General features: G+C 55.8%; 1 protein-coding gene across 3 annotated transcripts; it reads right to left on the reverse strand.

Annotated features, from left to right (window-relative positions):
• Nucleotides 1–2,026: 2,026 nt before the first annotated feature.
• DQX1 (DEAQ-box RNA dependent ATPase 1) lies at nucleotides 2,027–17,857 on the reverse strand. 3 transcript variants are annotated; one of them, XM_083757107.1, is made up of 12 exons: nucleotides 17,789–17,857; nucleotides 15,823–16,172; nucleotides 12,815–13,008; nucleotides 10,723–11,098; nucleotides 9,003–9,251; nucleotides 7,538–7,637; nucleotides 7,117–7,275; nucleotides 6,827–7,018; nucleotides 5,282–5,410; nucleotides 4,966–5,156; nucleotides 4,557–4,747; nucleotides 2,027–3,412 (listed from the first exon to the last, which is right to left on the reverse strand). In XM_083757107.1, the coding sequence occupies exons 2-12, from the start codon at nucleotides 16,138–16,140 to the stop codon at nucleotides 3,217–3,219; spliced, it is 2,295 nt and encodes a 764-aa protein (XP_083613233.1). In that variant the 5' UTR covers nucleotides 16,141–16,172; nucleotides 17,789–17,857; the 3' UTR covers nucleotides 2,027–3,216. The 3 variants fall into 3 exon arrangements, with proteins under 3 accessions (XP_083613233.1, XP_083613231.1, XP_083613232.1); XM_083757105.1 differs by lacking the exon at nucleotides 17,789–17,857 and adding an exon at nucleotides 16,952–17,074; XM_083757106.1 differs by lacking the exon at nucleotides 17,789–17,857 and adding an exon at nucleotides 16,961–17,037.
• Nucleotides 17,858–19,894: the final 2,037 nt, after the last annotated feature.

Here is a 19,894-nt window from a genome sequence, read left to right on the forward strand (position 1 = left end):
AGGAGTACGACAAGGCTGTATTTTGTCTCCCTGCTTATTTAACTTATATGCAGAATTCATCATGCGAAAGGCTGGGCTGGATGAATCCCTAGCCGGAATTAAGATTGCCGGAAGAAATATCAACAACCTCAGATATGCAGATGACACAACCTTGATGGCAGAAAGTGAGGAGGAATTAAAGAACCTTTTAATGAGGGTGAAAGAGGAGAGCGCAAAATATGGTCTGAAGCTCAACATCAAAAAAACGAAGATCATGGCCACTGGTCCCATCACCTCCTGGCAAATAGAAGGGGAAGAAATGGAGGTAGTGAGAGATTTTACTTTCTTGGGCTCAATGATCACTGCAGATGGTGACAGCAGCCACGAAATTAAAAGACGCCTGCTTCTTGGGAGAAGGGCAATGACAAGCCTAGACAGCATCTTGAGAAGTAGAGACATCACCTTGCCAACAAAGGTTCGTATAGTTAAAGCTATGGTTTTCCCAGTGGTGATGTATGGAAGTGAGAGCTGGACCATAAAGAAGGCTGATCGCCGAAGAATTGATGCTTTTGAATTATGGTGCTGGAGGAGACTCTTGAGAGTCCCATGGACTGCAAGAAGATCAAACCTCTCCATACTGAAGGAAATCAACCCGGAGTGCTCACTGGAAGGACAGATTGTGAAGCTGAGACTCCAGTACTTTGGCCACCTCATGAGAAGAGAAGACTCCCTGGAAAAGACCCTGATGTTGGGAAAGATGGAGGGCACAAGGAGAAGGGGACGACAGAGGACGAGATGGTTGGATAGTGTTTTTGAGGTTACCAGCATGAGTTTGACCAAACTGCGGGAGGCAGTGGAGGACAGAGGTGCCTGGCGTTCTCTGGTCCATGGGGTCACGAAGAGTCGGACACGACTAAACGACTAAACAACAACAACAACAACAACAACACTTCGCATGGGCTTTTCGGAGCACCGAGCGAATTTTGCAGTGTTTGCGCAGAGCTCTTGCCTGTTGTGTTTGAAATTTCACAGGAGTTCTCGATCTTACATTTGCCAGGCACATAGAAAAACTGCTGCCATTTTATTTTTTTAAAACGATCAAATCAACCAATACGTGGCAGACATTCTCTGCCCGCCGTTTGCTGGCGGTCAGAGGCCCATCGACCAGGAAGCCGGACGCTGCCGCTCCCGTTTGCAGAAGGGGACTGAAGCCTAAAAGGGCGTAGAGAGACTAAGGCTGGCCAAGTTGGAAGGGGTCCCAGGGGTCATCTAGTCCAACCCTCTGCACTGCGGGAAGCGAGGCAGTCCTTCAAGACACCCGGAACGAGCCGAGGGGAGCGGAAGGTCAAGGGGCAGGGCGCGTGTTGGCCAAGGCAGATTTCGGGGTGCTTAAATCATCAACCCTGAGGAGCCCCCCTCCCGTTCCTTTGCAGCCGGCAGCTCCGCAGCCGAGAATCCGGAGACTCCGCCTTGGTGAGGGTTTCCTGCCGGGGCGGCGGCTGTGACTCACCCGCTCCCTCGGCCGGGATTCCTCGAAAGCCTCGCCTGCCCCGCTTCAGGTTGGGGAACCCCGCGCCGCCCCCGCCAAGGCGTCACCGGAGCCCCGACGGAACTGCCCGGAGACCCCGCTCCCTGCGGGCTGCCCCCGTGCCGCCTCCCGCCGCTCTCGGTCCGGGGCGCCGGAGCCCTCTTCCCCGACGGGCTGCGGGCACCAAGCGGGCGTCGAGGGGCCAGGAGCTGCTCTCGCGTCCTGTTCGCTTTGGGGCTGCGGGAGGGGAGCCTCGCCGGAGTAGCCTCAGCAGAGGCCCCCAGGCGAGGCTGGTCCGGGCTAAACCAGAGCTTTCTCCCCCTTGGCCCTCTCGCGCCGCCCTGCGGCTGACCGTTTGCCTGCCTGGGTCTTTTCCCCTTCCCAAGTAATCCCCATTAGCGATGGTGGGAGCGTCTAGATGAACACTGGGGGAGCCTTGCGTACAAAGCAGATGCCGGCATCTTTGGAGAATGGGGGGGGGGGGCTCACTGGTTACTATTTATCATTGTACACCACACAGACAAAATAAAATAATTTATTTGGGGGAGGAAAGAGTTCAAGGGCATATTCCAGCCAGGCAAAATACCAGGGGAGGGGGCAAAGCAGGGTCTGTAAGGAGTTTGGGGGGAGGGGCTGTATTCAGCCCCTTGGGCCTGAGGTTCTCCCCACATTTTGGCACAACCTTTCCTGCGCCTTCAGCTCCCTTTTGGGGGATCAGAATTCAACCTTGCATTTCACAGAGTCCAGTGTTTCCAAAGGTATCTTTTAATTCTTCTGCTTGGTGAACCACATTCCAGGCCAGAAAGAAGCAAGGTGGGGGCGCCAGGTGCCAGGCACCCCACAAATGGCACTGACAGAAGACAGGGGGCCCCGATCCCAAGAGCCTCTCTAAAGTTAACAGTTCAGGAGCAACGTTTGCGGATAAGGATCGTGGCCACCACTGCAAGCGAGAGACACCCACCCGCTCCCCTGGTGCAAGGAGTCTGTAAAAAGCTCAGCAGCCAGTCAAGGGCCATCTTGCCCCCCCCCCCCAATAAGGCAGCAGTAAAAGCAGAGAGCTAAGAAAAGACTTCAGTAAGAGCCAGCCCTAAGAGTCCCAAAACAAGGGGGCAGGCATCACCCTCTGCTAAAGCTGCCCCATGACTGTGGGGAGCCTCCAAGAGGACCCCCCCAACAGCTCCCAGGTGCACGGCTTGCGTGGCAAGGGGGGAGGAGGAGCAAAGTCTCCTGCTACAAGTGAGAACAAAGCTCTGCCCAGACCCACTGACCCCCCCTCCCCAGCAAGGACCCATAAGGAGACACCCCCTGCCCCACCTCCAGCCTGGCCGCCTGCCTGGGGTTCTGCCACCTTTGCCAATGAGCAGCCCTGAGCCAATGGCACACCTCCACCCATAAGGCCACCCCTGCCCTCCGCTGCGCCACCTGGCTGCCACCAGCCTCTGGTGGGTCCCGGAAACAGCAGCCAGGCTCCCCACAGTCTGCCCCAGAGTGTCCAACAGCAAAAGTACAGCAGGACCTGCTTCCTGGGCCCCATGCCCAGGGAATGCCAGGGGCTCTGGCCTCAAGGGGCAGCAGGCCTCACCACCCAGGGACACCTGCTGCTGCTGCTGCTGCTGCTGCTCCAAGCCTGGGACCCTCCTCAGACCCCTGGGAACAGCATTCCTCCAGGGCCTGGGCTTGATCCGGACCCAGCGGTGCTCCTGCTGGGCTCATTGCAGAACGCAGGTGTCCTCTGTGTCCTCGCCAGCTCTGGGTGCCTGAGGCCCCTCGTCCTGCAGCGGGGATGGAGGCGGAGACGGCAACTCCGAGGCCCCCGCCAGCTTCTCACGCAGCTCCAGGAGCAGCTCCCGGCTCTCGCTGGGGGGCAAGTTGCTCAGGTAGTACTGGGGTGCCAGCTCTGCCAGCCTGCGGGGAGAAAGGATCCAAGTTGAGGGAGGGCAGGAACAGACACAGTCCACCAGAATTCAGCAGCTGGGCTGGTGACTGAGAGCAGCGCTGAGACCCCATAACACTGGCCCTGAAAGACCTACATTGGCTCCCAGTATCTTTCTGAGCACCAAGTGTTGGGGCTGACCTAGAAAGCCCTAAACCAGGCTTCTTCCACCTCGGCCCTCCAGATGTTTCGAGACTACAATTCCCATCAGCCCTGACAACTAGTCCTGCAAGCTAGGGATCAACTAGCTAGGGAGGTTGAGGAAGGCTACCCTAAATGATCTTGGCCCAGTAGACCTGAAGGAGCGTCTCCACCCCATCGTCCATCCTGGACACTGAGGTCCAGCGCCGAGGGCCTTCTCAGTGGTGGCGCCCAACCTGTGGAACACCCTCCCATCAGATGTCAAGGAAATAAGCAACTATCTGACTTTTAGAAGACATCTGAAGGCAGCCCGGTTCAGGGAAGTTTTTAATGTTTAATAGACTATTGTATTTTAATATTCTGTTGGAAGCTGCCCAGAGTGGCTGGGGAAACCCAGGGTATAAATAATAAATTATTATTATTACCACCCCACCCTGCATAAGCCCCCCTTGCTGCTGCTTCCTGGTCCACAGAGTGTAAGAGCCATACGGGGCCCATCTAGTCCCCAAATAAACTAGGAGTTTAGACAGACTGCCTCTGGGCCTGGAGGCTCTACAAGAATGCCAGAAGAGCTTGGCTGCTGTATCAGTCCACAGGGGACCCCCACGAGCCCAGCACCTCGTTCTCTCACAGTGGCTATCCAGAGGCCCCCAAAGGGAACCCACAAGCAGGATCTGAGCGCAAGAGCAGGACTCTCTCCTCCTGCAGTTTCCAGCAATGGGGATTCAGAAGCATTTTTGCCTCTGACTGTGGAGGCAGAGCAGAATAATCCCACGTAGGAGCCATCAAGAGCTCTTTCCTCCATGAATCTGTCCAGTCCTCGTCTAAAGTCAGGGCAGCGCTGAGGCATCCCTGTGGAGCTGGCCCACGGCCTACAGTCCCACCCGCTCTGAAAAGCCAAGGCCCTAGTCCTCATGGCAAAGGAATGGTGTCGACAGCCCTGCCACCCGCAGCCCCCCCCCCCCCGATGCTCACATCTCTGGCTGGATCTCGGAGACGATGCTGAGGCAGTTGTCCTGAGAGATGGTGAACTCGTGGTAGAGCACCCAGGGAGGCGGGCGGGGGGGCGGGCGACGCAGCCGGTAGCAGCAGCCGGGGGGCAGCTGGGCCACGTGCTTGTGGGTCAGCAGCAGGTAGTTGCCGGAGCCGTCAATGTCGCGGGCCACCTGGAAGCGGGAGGGGAGCAGAGGCTCAAGCAGGTGGGATGGATCCATCCCCTTCCCCAGGGCCCAGGCAGGGAGAGATTGCAGGCCGTCCCAGGGAATGCAGCCCCCCTGCCTGCCTGCCCCCCCCCCCGACCCCCTTCCCGGCTGCTTCAGGGCTCTCCCAGCCCAGAGCTCCCTTGTGCTTCCCGGCCACGCAGGCCTTGAGGCCGCAGCCGTACCTTGAGGAAGAAGCCCGAGATGAGGGCCTGCGTCAGGCGCTGGACGTTGCTGTCGCTGCCAAAGGCCGGCGGTGAGACGGGCAGCTCAATGCGCTGCATGACCTCCAGCAGCTCTGCCCGCACGGCCCCCGCCAGCCGCAGGGCCGCCTCGCTCACCCCGTGCTTCCGGCACCAGCTCTCCGGGTCGCTCTCTGGGGAGGGAGGGAGGGAGGGAGGGAGGGGGTGTGGGTGTCTCTCCTGGCTGCGCCCCTTGAGAGGGGGCCCCAGCAAGGCTCCCCTCCCGCCCTGGTCCCTCCCTCCCCCTCGGCAAACTCACGCTGCTGGAAGGCATTGAAGACGTTGATGAGGGTGAAGTGGTCCCCCGCCGGGTGCAGAAGACTCCGCTGCCGGGCCGCCAGGGCCTCCTCCCAGCGCGCCCCCTCTGGAGCCAGGAAGCAGGGCCAGGCTGGGGGGGAGGGGGAGAGCTGGTGAGGTCCCTGCCTGCCTGCCTGCCTGCCTGCCTGCCTGCTCCCCACCTTGGGGAATGTGGGGTATTTCAAGGGCAGTCCAAACCAACAATTCACATTTTGCCAAAGAGGCACAGGACAGGAGCTGAAGCTCAGAGCGCTTTCTTGTAAGTTGGCTAGAGAGAACTCTGCGAGAGACGCTCCCATTATGCCCTGACAGGCAGAGAGCGTAGCAGTAGATATTCTCCTGCCTGCCCGGGCACAGCGGGTCTTTTTCGTCACCTTCCACCCAGCCAGAAAGGTGAGAAGGCCTGCTAAGTCTGAGCTCCAGTGCTCAGACACCATTTTAAGCCAGACTTCAGTATAATAAATAATAACAATAACAAGAATAGTAACAACAACAATAATTTATTTATACCTCGCCCATCTGGCTGGGCCTCCCCAGCCACTCTGGTGGCTCCCAACAGAATATTAAAAACATGATAAAACATCAAACATTAAAAACTTCCCTAAACAGGGCTGCCTTCAGATGTTTTCTAAAAGTCAGATTTTACCAAAAAAAATGTAGGTTTTTGTAATTGAATTATCATTTTAAGCCTGCCTGAAGAAAGCTGCTGTATCTGTTATTCTGCAACAGAAATTGTTTGTGTCACTATTGTTTGAAAAGGGGGAGAAAAGGGGGGAATCCCAGGAGACTCCAGTCTGGCTTAAAGCATCCTGGATTACCTAAAGGCTAAAACTAGCCCATCTAAGCTTCTTTTTAAGCTGCAAAGGGATGCACTCTGCTGAACTAACAAATATCTAACAAATATAGCCTTTCCTAGCATTTATTCTCATCCCTTCAGGGACTGCCTTTTGCTGCAGTTCTTGCCTTGCAGACAGCTGGGCCAGATGCCCCAACCATTCTGTGTCTCTGTGCCTTAGCTGCAGCACCTGAGGCTGGAAGGGGGTCTGAGACGAGGGCCTGAAGAGCAAAGGATGCTCTTCTCACAGTTGCCAAATCCCCTCAAGAAGCCAGGGAGCTAGATAGACTGCGCCTGGCCCTGGAGGTTCCACAAGAGCAGAAAAAGTGCCAGGCTGTTAGATCAGGCCAAAGGGGGCCCAACCAAATGCCCACTCTGAGAAAGCAGCACCCAAGCGCCGCTGCAGCTCTCTCCTCCCGGTTTCCAGAAACTGGGATTCAGAAGCCTTGTTGCCTCCAATGAGGGAGCCAGAGAAGAGCCTTTGCGGCGAAAACTCTCCTCCCTGAATTGGCCCAGTTCTCATTTAAGCCCTCCATGCTGGTGGCCATCGTTGCCTCCTGGGGGAGCGAGTTCAAGTGCCGGCCTGACCTTTTCCCTCCGAGGTCTCTGGAGCTGCAAGAGGAGGCCCCAGAGCGCCCCCTGCAGGGCTGAGCAGGAGGCGGCTCCACCTACCTGCCAGCATGGCGGCCAGCGTGAGCATCTCGTGGACGCAGTCAAACTCGCAGGAGGCCAGCAGGGCCTTGGAGAGCTGGGGGTCCAGGGGGAACTCCGACATGATGATGCCCACCTCAGAGAGGTTCCCATCGTCATCCAGGGCAGCCAGGTAGTCCAAGTCCTCCAGCGCCTGCATTAGGGACTCGGGGGCTGGGCAGGGAGAGGAGAGGAGGGCACCGCTGAGCCTGGCCGGCTGGCAGGCAAAGGCCCCACCCAGACACCCCCCCCCCACCTCCAACCAGACATACCTGGCCGGTCCAGGAAGTCGCACTGGCCCATGTCGGCGATGTCCAGCCTCTTGAGCAGCAGAACCAGGCGGCTGAGGTTGGCTTCGGTGATGGGGGCCGGAGGGACGGGGGGCAGGTGCTGCTGATAGAAGGTGTCCGAGTAGAGGCGGAGGCAGGACCCTGCCGGGCACAGGAGGGGGCAGTGAGGCGGGCGGAGTCAAGACTCTAGTCCCTGGGGAAGACAAGGAGGCTGCTCTCCACCCCCACCCAAAAACCTTTGCTGGAGGTTTTTAAGCAGAGGTTGGGCGGCCACCTAGCAAGGATGCTTTAGCTGAGATTCCTGCACTGCAGGGGTTGGACTAGATGACCCCTGGGGGTCCATGAAGTCCCAGGTCTCCGCAGAACCGTCCCCAGAGGCCCTGGGGAAGGAGGCGTTGCCTACCTGGGGGGCTCCCCGCTGCCCTGAGTCTCCGCGCCTCGGCCTGCTTCTTGCTTATGGGGCGCACGCCCTGAGCTTCGGCTCGGATCTGCGGGTTGTAAACCTGCCCAGGAGAGAAAACGTCAGGAGACGGAACATTAACAGCGGGACAAAAACAACTGCAAGGACTTTAAGGTCAGAATTTGAGATAAAACTTCATCCAGTGCAGAAGACGATGGGGGTGGAAGCCTACAGTTTCTTTATTTAACGTTTACATTGATGATTTGGCAATCCTCCTCTGAATGTTTAGTTCAGATTATATTTGTACAAGTGAGTACGGAAGAAATCGGGTTATAGATATGGAATATAACATTAAATAGAACTGTGTGTGCAAAAAAGGGGGGAGGGAAGCTCTATTTTGCAAAAGGTTTAAGATGGAAACTTAGAGCTGACTCTTTCCCATCCTTTATTATTTACCGAGTGAACTGAATAACACTAAGAGGACTTGGAATTTAATTGAATTTAATTGGAAGTATTGTTGCTCATTTATCTTCAGTTGGATGGAAGAATGAAAGGAGTCTGAACTTGCCAAGGAACTGATAAGGTTCTTTATTGAGTCATCTGCAGTTTGACAGACCACTCTTCTTCCCAGGCTGAGAGGGAAAATTGTGAAAACAGGTTATTCATTGGGACAAAGTTATTTTTGTAGCTGTTGTTAAAGTTGCAACACAACGAATAACGGGATGGAGCAATGGAGAAATTTCTGGAAGAACAATGGGATATCAGCTCTGCCCAAAGCAGATGGAGAACAGCAGCAACCGAGGGAAAGGAAGACACAACATCTTACAAGGAGAGGAAGAAACACCTTACAAGGAGAGAAGCATTGCCACACACAGAGGAAGGATATAGTTGGAGTGCCTCACTTGTAGTTTCATTTTATGCTTCAACACGAACAGAAGTTATTAATATTACAGTTGTTGTATAAGGGATTATTATTATGACCAGAATGTAGTGGAAATTAATAAGATTTTGGAATGCAGAAATAAAGCAAATAACCAAGCCATCAATTCTAGCGTGCGGGGGGGGGGGGGGGGGACCTTATCTAAATGATATAATTTGGTATTTGAACTATTGGTGTTAATAATTATATTATAAATTGGTATTGTTATAACGAAGCTATTATTGGATTGTGATTGAAAACGAATAAAATTATAATATATATAATAAAACCCCACATCAGGAGACGGACCCAGAGGAGTCCTGTGCACACAGATCAAAGGGAGAGAGCCTTTGCTGCCCATTCCCTGCAACGTGGGGGGTTGGACTAGATGACCCTGGGGATCCCCTTTCAACGCCACCATTCTGTGATCGCTGCAGAAGACAGCAATATGGATGAGGAGCCAGGACCGCCCCAACTATAATTCTCTCCTCCCCACCCCCCAAAGCTCCTCCTGGGGGGTTCCCAGACCTCCCCCCCCCCCCGGCTCACACTGTGCAGCTCCAGCCCGGCATCAACGACATGCCTGACGGTCCCCATGGAGAAGCCGGCATCCGCCACCCAGTGGGTGACCACGATCCTGCGTGCCCGGACCCCCCCGGGCTGCTCCTGGCCGCTCTCGTACAGCCGCTGGACATCTCGGCCCACACCAGGGTGGAGGGGCAGCACCAGCAGGGGCCCCAGGCCAGGGTCCAGGGCCAGGGCCTCTGACCGGATGGCCTCACAGCACTCGTCAATCTCCTGCAAGGGGGGGGGGTGAGAAAAATATATTTAGCTGCGGGAGCCGCCCCAGGGAAGAGGAACTCAAGGGACAGCCCAGAAGCCGCCTACCCCAGGAAACTGTTATGATTACTATTCTTGATTGAATTTATATACTGCCCTAAACCCAGGGGTCTAGGGAACCCGCTTGAAAGGCAACCCCCAGACCCTAACATTGTTCACCTGCCCCCACAAAGACCCCAAGAACTCACTATCTCATTTTATTTCATAAAATGGATATACAGCTTAATGGTGGAAAACCTCAAAGAATTTAGAAAACAGGAAGACCATGCAAAAAATTAAAAACCAGCAAGAAAATTAAAAGGCATCAGCATTCAAAACAACTAGGTAGACTTGCCTGGACCTTAAAGTTTTTAGCAGGTGCCCCCAAAAGGACAGTGGTGGCACCTGCCTGATATCAAGAGGCAGGGAGTTCCAAAGTGCAGAAGCTGCCCCACTAAACTCTGGCGTTCTTGCCAGTGCAGAATGGGGCACCTGGATTGGTTCCAGTTCTGCCAACGGGCACATGCAGGTAAACTGTTCCCACGTTGCTCAGGACTTTAGATGCTCCTAGCAACCCCTTGAACTGGGCCCAGTAGCAAGTGGGCAAGGAACGCAATCTCTGAGCCCAGGTGTCGGATGCTGGCAAGGCCTCCCTCCGCTCAGCAATCGCGCTGCAGCATTCTGCACTCACTGCAGCTTCCAAATCCAGCGCGAGGGAAGCCCCACCTAGAGCGCATGGCAGTAATCCAGTCAGTGCCGGATTTATGTATAAGCTAAACAAGCTCTAGCTTAGGGCTCCACTCTCTTGGGCCCCCCAAAAATTTTTAAAAGAAAAAAACACCAAAATATAAGATAAAAAACAAATAAAATAAAACCAAGTGTTTTGTGTTGTGTAGGCTCCTCTGATGCAAGTCATGGGCTCTGCCTGCTCCCTCAAATATCCCTGGTTTGCTCCTTTCTATATACAGGGTGCTGACATTCTCCAAGGGCTGGTTGCATAAATGACCATATAGCATCTATTCAACACAAAAAACAGTGGCCATTTGTTGTTGACAAAGGACAGCTGGACATGGAAAGGGCCCCGTTACCTTCAGGAGCTGAGGGCCTCATCAAACCTAAATCTGGCCCTGAATCCAGTCCTGAAATAACCAAGGCACGGACCACTCTGGCAAGGCTTTCCTGGTCCAGGAATGGCCGCAGGGGAAGAACCAGCCACAGCTGTCAAAGGCCCTTCTAGCTACAGAGACTCCCTGAGCCCCAGGGAGACAGAGCCAGGGCCAGAAACACCCCCAAACCTGCTCCTTCAGGGGACAGCAACCACATTCGGAGGTTAAGGCAAGGCCTGGCACATTCGGGACACCCCTCCTGCTCTCTGCCTGCCTGGGGCCTCATCCAGACTGGAAAGGGAGGGCCAGGGATGCCTTGAGCCCCGCAGCCCCGTGAGCCCCACCTGCTTGCTGGCCAGGAAGACCATCACGTCGCCAGGCTCCCTCCGCCGGTGCAGCTCCAGCGCAGCCTGGCAGGCGGCCAAGATGTGCCCCCCTGGCAGGGGCTGCCTGCAGGCCAGGCGGGGGGCTGGGCTGGGCTCTGGGACCCGCACCACAGGGGCATCGGGGCAGAAGCGCCGCAGGGGCTCCTCCATCAGCGGCTCGGTCACCACCACCAGGCGCAGCTCTGGGCGCTGGCGCTGCACGTCCTTCAACAGCCCCAGCAGCAGGTCGGTGGGCACCGTCCGCTCCTGCGCCTCGTCCAGGACCACCACCCCGTACTGGTGCAGCAGGGGGTCCGACGTCATCTCCCGCAGAAGGACCTCGTCCGAGCAGAACCTGGAAGCCACAAGGCGCCTGGTGGGCGGGGTCCGGGGGCAGGGCCCTCGATGCTTCCCCCCCCCCCCGGTTCTCCTGCTGCTGCTGAAGCTCCTGAGCAGGCAGAAGACTCAAGACCACCCTGCCCTTTGAACCCCCCCCCCCAATAACTGGACCCTCCTGGCAGGTCTCTCAAGAGCCTCATGGCAGAAGCTGGTGAGGAGGGACCACCCTGGGGAATAAAAGAATTGGGGATTTTGACCCCCAAGGACCACCCAACCTCTGCTGAAAAACCTCCAAGGCAGGCTTATTTCCAGACCCCGGACCATCTGGGTTGCCTCTTCTGCAAACATCGCAGCTTGTCAACATCCTTCTTCAATTTCGGCCCCCAGAATCGGCCCCCGGACTCCAGATGTGGTCTGACCGAGGCAGAAGAGAGCAGGACGATCACTTCCCTTGATCTGGACGCCACGCTTCTAGAATAAGCCTAAAGTAACGTTTGCTTTTCTTGCTGCTGCCTCACACGGTTTCCTCTCGGGCTCCTGAGGCCTCTCATTAGGCAGGGCCTCCTCCATCGCCATCGCCACCACCCTTTGCTTTTCAAGCTAGTCTCCCTCCTTTTCCCGCCTCCCTCAAACTCTTCATGAGCAACTGTGTCCTTCTGTCCATGAGGCATTTCCGGCCGACCTGCCAATCCAGTTCTGCCCAGACTGACTCCTGCTGCCTTTCAGGCTCCTGGGTGATCCAGAGATGGGAGAAGGGGGAGGGGGGGCAGAAGCCGTGGGTGCATGGTCACCCCTCACTTCAGCCTTCCTTTCGCCTGTGTGTCAGAGGAGCTAGCTGGGGGGGGGGGGGCAAAGGTGCCCAAAGGGTGGTGCTTGGGTTGCTCGAGTCTTCTCTTTAGGGGCCACCCAGAGCCTGGGGTGGGTTGAGCAGGGCGGCTCCTTCTGGGCCAGGTGATGGGTGCTATGGGGGAGTGTCTGGGGTGCTCCTCTCCTCTGGGCTCCCCCCCCCCCACCAGCCCCTTTTCCTTCTGCATGGCTGGGGCAGGGTATGGCAGCCATCTTCAAATATCTGAAGAGCTGGAAGATGGAGCAAGCTTGTCTCCTGCTGTTCCAGAGGGCAGGATCTGAACCCATGGCTTCAAGTTACAGGAAAGGAAAATATAATATAATATAATATAATATAATATAATATAATATAATATAATATAATATAATATAATATAATATAATATAATATAATATAATATAATATAATATAATATAATATAATAAAATAATAATAATTTATTATTTCTACCCTGCCCATCTGGCTGGGTTTCCCCAGCCACTCTGGGCAGCTCCCAATCGAATATTAAAAATACAACACAGCATTAAACATTAAAAACTTCCCTAAACAGGGCTGCCTTCAGATGTCTTTTAAAAGTAGGATAGTTGCTTATTTCCTTGAGATTATCAGGAAGAACTTTCTGGCGCTAAGAGCTGTCCAAGAGTGGAAAGGACTCCCACGGATGGAGGCTGACTCTCCTTCCTTGGACGTTTTTAAGCAGAGGTTGGGTGGACACCTGTCAGCTGTGATTTGTGCCTTGAGGGGCTGGGCTGGATGACCTTTGGGGGCCCCTTGAAGACTGAAGCCTGCCTGGCTCCATTTGCACCAGGCCCAAGTGGGAGGCAGGCCTGGCAGGCCAAGGAATGCCCCTCCCCTGGCAGCCCTGGAGAGTCCCCCGCCCCTCACCTGAGCAGCGTCTCGGAGGTGCAGCAGTCTTCGTAGGGGATGCTGTAGCCCAGCTCATGGCCCACGTTGAGGTCCATTTCGTCAGCCACCCGCAAGGCCAGGCTGAGGGCGGCCAGGCTGTGGGGTTGCGTGCAAACCACTTGGCCGGGAGCAAACTGCAGAGAGAGGGCGTGCTCAGCACACCACTGGGGCACCTGGGGAAGGCAGGAGCGACAGGTGAGGCCAGGCCAGGTGGGGCTTGGCTACCCCTCCCCTCCAGGTGGTGCCATTCTGGACTCCACACTGCCCAGGCACCCATGGAGAACGCCCAGAATCCTCCATCTGGAGGGGGCAGAGGCTCTGGAAGGCCACCGAGCAGCTTATAACAACCTAATAAGAGCTGGCTGGATCCCGCCAGGGGCCCATCTAGACCAGCATCTGGGTCTCACAGTGGCTGACCAGATCCCCCAGAGGGAAATCTGAAAGCTCCAGAGCAACACTCTCCCCTCCTGTGGTTTCCAGCAGCTGGAACTCAGAAGAAGCATTGCTGTCTCCAACTGTGGGGCTGAGCAGAGCCGACACAGCCAGCAGAAACCCCCCTTTTGCAGGGTAGTGCAGTAGCAAAAGACCCTGCAGGCGTCTGATTCGCCCAGCAGCAAAAAGAGAAAAGAAGAAAGAAAAAGAAATTGCTGCCTGGTCTGGTAGCCTGCCAGCAAAAAAGAAAGAAAGAAAGAGAAAAAAGAAGATGTGCCTAGACATTTTGTTTCAGAGCCCACCACCTATGTTCCAGAAGCCCCATGGCTCTTAGCTTTCTTATCCCTGCTTCTAACACAATAATAATAATTTATTATTTATACCCCGCCCATCTGGCTGGGTTTCCCCAGCCACTCTGGGCGGCTTCTATCCAAATATTTAAAACAATACAGCATCAAACATTAAAAACTTCCCTAAACAGGGCCGCCTTCAGTTGTCTTTTAAAAGTAAAATAGTTGCTTATTGCCTTGACTTCTGCTGAGAGGGCTTTCCACAGGGCGGGTGCCACTACCAAGAAGACCCTCGGCCTGGTTCCCTGTAACCTCACTTCTCACAGGGAGGGAACTGCCAAAAGGCCCTCGGAGCTGGACCTCAGTGTCTGGGCTGGATGATGGGGGTGCAGACACTCCTTCGGGTATACTGGGCCGAGGCCATTTAGGGCTTTAAAGGTCAGCACCAACACTTTGAATGGTGCACAAGAAGTTTCTCCAGATGTTTTCCCCTCTGCCTCCAGCCTTTTTCTTCAGCATCTGAGGAGTGGCGTCATGTCCCTGCTGGGTCTTCCTTGCTCCAGGGAAAACACCCTAGCATGAGCAGGATCCAGCCCCCAAATGACAGGCAGGCCCATCGTCCTGGGGTGGAGGGGTTGCCAGCTGCCAGCAAGGACACCCCCCTCCCCAAAGCCATAAGCAGGGAATGTGATTCCACCTTAGTGCCTCAGACACAACACCCCACAGAAGAACAGCTGAAGCCAAGTCTCCCAAGGGAGGTTTGGGAAGCGTGGGCCAGGAATGCCCCAAACCAGGGAGACCAGCAGAGCTTCCCTTCCGCTTACTGGGAGCCACCTCTACCACCTCTACTCTATATATTGATCTGCCTCCATGGCTGGGGGGTGAGGGGTCTGCTTCTGAACCCCAGCTGCTGGAAACCACAGGAGAAAGTGCCCTTGCACTCATCTCCCACTGGGGCTGGCCTGATCCAGTACGCTCTCCTTAATTTACAAAGATGGGTTTCTTGCTTGCTATTGATCAGCAGGAATTTCAATGAAACCGACGGAGAAAGGGCAAGTGCCACTCAGATTCCTCCATGCCCACCGCTGTGCTAATACCAGATAGACAGGTGAGCAGATGCTCCCTGGGCTACGGTGCTCAAGATTCTCCTTGGGCAAACAGGTGTCCTTCCGTGTTCAGAGGAAGGCTGCGTCCAATGCGCCCCACCCAGGCCAAAGTCCACCTCCCTGTGGCTTCTCCTTCCGTGTCAGGAGAGGCTCTGCCTGGAATCTGCCCGTCTGGCTCCCAAGCGCTCCCCCCCGCCCATGCTGAGGGCAAAAGCTGGTTGTAGGCAAGGAAGGAGAAGCCAGCCCCCGCCAAGAGGAAAAGGAGTGAAATGCAGCTGAAAACAGGGCAGCATTAAGATCAATTCAACAGTGTAAACAAGTTTTGACAGATGCAATAATGGAATACTGAATGATACAGCTTTTTGTAAAATATACAGGGATTTATGATATCTAAAATGAACCGTGGAAAGAGAAGAAGCAAAGTCATTGATATATTAAGGATGTAAAATGAGAATTTAAAATGGTAAAACAGAAAATTTAATTAAAATTTATATATATAAAGAAAGAAAAGAGGTGAGGCCACAAAGCTCCCCCCCCCTCCCAACATGATGATGTATCCGCATCTCTGCCAGCAGAGAGTTTGTTCTTTCTCTGTCAGGAACCCCAAGTCAAGGAGAGGCTGGCTGGCATCAGAGCGGAGACAAACCTCAGGCTGCCTGGAGACCAAGGCTGAGGCACACCTTGGCAGGTAAGCAAGCATGTTCAGATGAGAACACAGCACCCAAGGCCACCCACACAGCCTCTTGGGACTGAGGAAGGGGGGAGCCTCTCACCCCACCCCCGGGGGGAACAACAACAACAACAACAACAATATATTACTTATACCCCATCCATCTGGCCAGGCCTCCCCAGCCACTCTAGGCTGCTTCCAACAGAATAGTCAAAGCACGATGAAATATTAAAAACTTCCCTAAACAGGGCTGCCTTCAGATGTCTTCTAAAAGTCAGATAGTTGTTTATTTCTTTGACACCTGATGGGAAGGCATTCCCCAGGGCGGGTGCCACCACCGAGAAGGCCCTCTGCCTGGTTCCCTGCAACTTCAATTCTGGCTGTCAGGCATATTATTTTTCTTTAAATATTTTACTCTCTTTCCACAGCACAGCCCCCTCTCTCCTCTCTCGGGTGGCAGCTGCTGCCAGCCCAGCTGGGGCCCCTCACCTGGGTGCTCTTGCCAGCCCCCGGCGGCCCAGAGACCAAGACGATGCTGCTGCCGCCCTCCAGGTGCTCCAGGAAGAGGAACTTGCAGCCCCAGACGGGGAGGTCGCGGCGCTGGCGCAGCAGCTCATAGTAGCGGGAGGAGAAGGGCAGCCCGTCGTAAGGATTCACCTCCAGGTCACCCTCGCAGCTCACAGACAGGCCTTCCGTGTGGCTGCCACCCTCCTCCTCCTCCTCCTCCTCTTCCTCATCCAGGAGGGAGCTCAGCCCATCTGACTGGTCCAAGGGGCCAGAGGGGTCCTCTGCTGCTGCTGCCGCCATGGCAGTCCAGCTCTCAGGGTCTCCCAGGAAACCTGCCGAGAGGAGAGGAGGGGTCAGCAGAGCTGAGGAAGGAAGAGGTCAGAAAGGGGTCCCTGGAAGCCCACCCAAGGGACTCTGAGCGGTGCTTCTGCCTCGGGGACAAAGGGCTCTAGGCTCTGTTCTCCTGGACCTGCCCAAATGTCAGACGGGGAGGAGGGAGCTGGTGCAAAGGGGGGTCAATGGCTCCAGGCTCCGGAGGAAGAAGGCTGCTCCCTGCCCTCCTCCAGACCCTGAAAGGGCTCAGCTCCCCCACTGGCCCTGGATGGGGGTCAGAGAGAGAGAGAGAGAGCAAAGAAACGGGGCCCCCTCCCTCCTAGAATTGTGGAGTTGGGAGGGACCCCCAAGGGTCATCCAGCCCAACCCGCTGCAAGGCAGGAATGCCCAAGCCCCGAGTGGGAGAGAAGGGAGGGGAAGAGGCCGGGGGAGGCCAAGCTCGGCGGGGAGGGCCGGGGGAGCCGAGGCTGCTGCTGCCAAGCAGCCAGGTCCTCCCCAGACACGTCAGTCAGGCCGGCTGGCCGGGGGGGGGGGGGGCTCCGCAGAGACCGGCCACCGGGGAGACCCTGCCCACCCCGAGAGCGCCTGGCCGCTGCTGCCCCAGGCGGGAGGGCGGGGGGCCCGATCCCGGCGGGGGCCCCGATCCCGAGGGCGCCTCCGCCCTCCCGCCGCCGGGCCGAGCCACGGCCAAGAGGGTGCTGCGCCCCCGACGCCCCGCCCGGACCGGGGACGGAGAGAGGCGCCCCCCGGACCCCCCCCCGCCCCCGTCGGGCCTCACCTGTCTCACCTGCGCCGCGCAGGCGACGGAGCGGGGGGGAGGGGAGGGGGCGCGGGCGCGTGACCGCGAGCGGCCAATGGCCGCCGGACTAGACGGCTGGCTCTCCAGCTGGGGGCGGAGCCGGGCGGCACTTCCGGTCTCCTCCCCGCCTCCCGTGACGTCATGCACACCTGGCGGGGCGGGGAAGGCGCTCTGGTCTCGGGGGTCCCGGCGCCGCCTGCGCGGGTTGGCAGCAGCAGCAGCAGCAGCAGCAGCAGCAGAGGCAGCTCTGGCCCCGGCGCTCTCCACGGAGGGGGTCTTTCCGCCCCTTCCCTGCTGCCGGAGACCTTCAGGCTTCCCGGGCCGGGCTCGGCGCCCCTTCGCTGCAGCCTTTCCCGGGGGCGCAAGGAGGAGCCTCCGGGAGGGAGGGAGGGAGGGAGACCCACTTGCCCCCCCCCCCGAATGCTGTTGCTGCCCCTTCACTTGTCCCCCAGACAAGCCCCCCCCCCCACAAGCGCGGAGCCCCAGAGGCGCAGCATGCACTGCCTGGCGGACTTGGCGCGGAGGGGCAGGAGGCCTTGATGCCCGGGCCACGTTGGGCAAGGTGGGCAGGAGGCGAGGGCCGCCCGGGGACTCTGGCCAGGTGGGGGGAGCGACCTAGGCCGGCCGGCAGGGAGATCGAATGCAGCATCCTTGTGGTGCCAGCTGCTCCTTGGCTCACTTCCTTGAGCTCCGCAGTCAGGAGCATGCTGAAGGGTTGCCATCTCCCAGATTGAGACTTTGGGCAGCTCGGTGGCTTCCTGCCAATTTAAAATAGCAGGGGAAAGAAGGAGGAAGGCTTTGAGTGCCGCTGCTTACCCAGATCAGATCTTGCCAGCCATCAGACCTCACTGGCCCTCTTGTTGCTTCCAGGCCCAGTTCACAGCACTGCTCCTTCCTTGACCCCAAATCTCCCTGGCTGGTGCCTTTCTCTGAATGCGTCAGAGGGGAGCCCCACCTGCGGAAAGGCCTCCTGGGCTTTGTTGTCTTAGGCACAGGGCGTTTACTCCTTCCATTGTATGAAAAACAAAAAGTCTGGTGGCACCTAAAAGACTTTGACAATTATTCATGGCAGGAGATGTCACAAAACACTTGGCGTCTTCCTTACCAGGCCGGTGGCAGAGAAGACTGAAAGGTGTGCACTGAATGACGACGAGATACCAAAATTACACTTGGTAACTCGAGCTTAAATACATGTTAAACAGACACACCTTTAACCTTGTACAGCAGCAGATGGGTAATAAACTTGAAACAAAATAAAAAAATTCCTTCCTACAGCACCTTATCTCCCTGGAGCTGGACCATAAAGAAGGCCGATCGCCAAAGAATGGATGCTTTTGAATTCTGGTGCTGGAGGAGACTCTTGAGAGTCCCATGGACTGCAAGAAGATCCAACCTCTCCATTCTGAAGGAAATCAGCCCTGAGTGCTCACTGGAAGGACAGATCCTGAAACTGAGGCTCCAATACTTTGGCCACCTCATGAGAAGAGAAGACTCCCTGGAAAAGACCCTGATGTCGGGAAAGATGGAGGGTGCAAGGAGAAGGGGATGGCAGAGGATGAGATGGTGGGCCAGTGTTCTCAAAGCGACCAGCATGAGTTTGACCAAACTGGGAGGCAGCGGAAGACAGGAGGGCTTGGCGTGCTCTGGTCCATGGGGTCACGAAGAGGCGGACACGACTAAACGACTAAACAACAATAGCACCTTAGAGACCAACTAAGTTTGTCATTGGTATGAGGTTTCATGTGCATGAAGTATCTGAAGAGGTGTGCATGCACACGAAAGCTCATACCAATGACAAACTTAGTTGGTCTCTAAGGTGCTACTGGAATGATTTTTTTATTTTGTTTCGACTACGGCAAACCAACACGGCTCCCTATCTGTATCTAAAGCTGACTTGAAGTGATTAATAATATAAACATTTTAAAGGAACAAAGGCAGAGTTAAACTATGGAACTCATGCCTGCGGGAGGCAGTTATGGCTCCCAACTTGGATGGCTTAAAAGAGGATTGGACAAATTCACAGAGGGCTATTGATGGCTTCTAGCCAGGATGGCTCTGCCCTGCCTCCAAAGTCTTCCTATATTAGCTTAGAATGAATGAAGGTCCCCCCATCTTTGAAGGAATCTGAGCTGTGTGCATTTGCACAGTCAGACCACAGAAATCTGACTTTCATTTTGCTGGAATATTCTCTTCTGATCCACCCAGTGCAGCTAACAGTGAAAGTTTGCACAGGGGTTTGGGATGGTGGCCTGCTCTGGAAGGATCCAATTAATCCCCCCCATGGGGAGCAATGATTCTCCTTTCTGGAGGGGGCCTTTGATTTCACCTTGACCAAGGGCAGCCTCCCTCCTGGGCTCAGATTCAGAGCCGCCCTCTGATGCTGAATGGCCTTTGCAAGGGGGAAGGAGGGGAACCGGCTGCCAATGGTCCCTTTGTGAGATCCTGCCACCTTACCTGGCTGTGTGGCTTCCTGCAGGTCCTTGATGTTCAACACCTGAATGCTTCATTGATTCTGAGAGCCCCAAGAAAGAGAGTCTGGGATGGGCTGGAGGCATCTTCACTGGCCCGCCCCTCCCTCCCAGGTTTTGATCAGTGAAGTTGGATTTTCTCAAGGAGCAACAAGAGCACCCCCCCCCCCTTTCCAACCAAGCAATTGCCCCCTCCATTTGGGACCAGGCTTTGCCTCTGGGGTGGCTTTTAAAATAGGGCACTCTGCCACTTAGATTGGATTTTTCCAGCTCCTCTGGTCTTGTCAGGGTGGGGGCATGAGGGAAAAGAGAGGGGGGTACCCTTGGCTGCCTTGTTCCCCATCACTTGTTACTTCATTTTTTGACTTTGCGATTATCACAGATCAAAAAGCAAAGGATCAGAATCGGGGAAGGAACCCACGGAAGTGGGGGCAATTTGAGAAAGCTGCCCAAC

This window comes from Podarcis gaigeae (genome assembly GCF_964106915.1).
Source record: "Podarcis gaigeae genome assembly, chromosome: 9".
Taxonomy (NCBI): Eukaryota; Metazoa; Chordata; class Lepidosauria; order Squamata; family Lacertidae; genus Podarcis; species Podarcis gaigeae.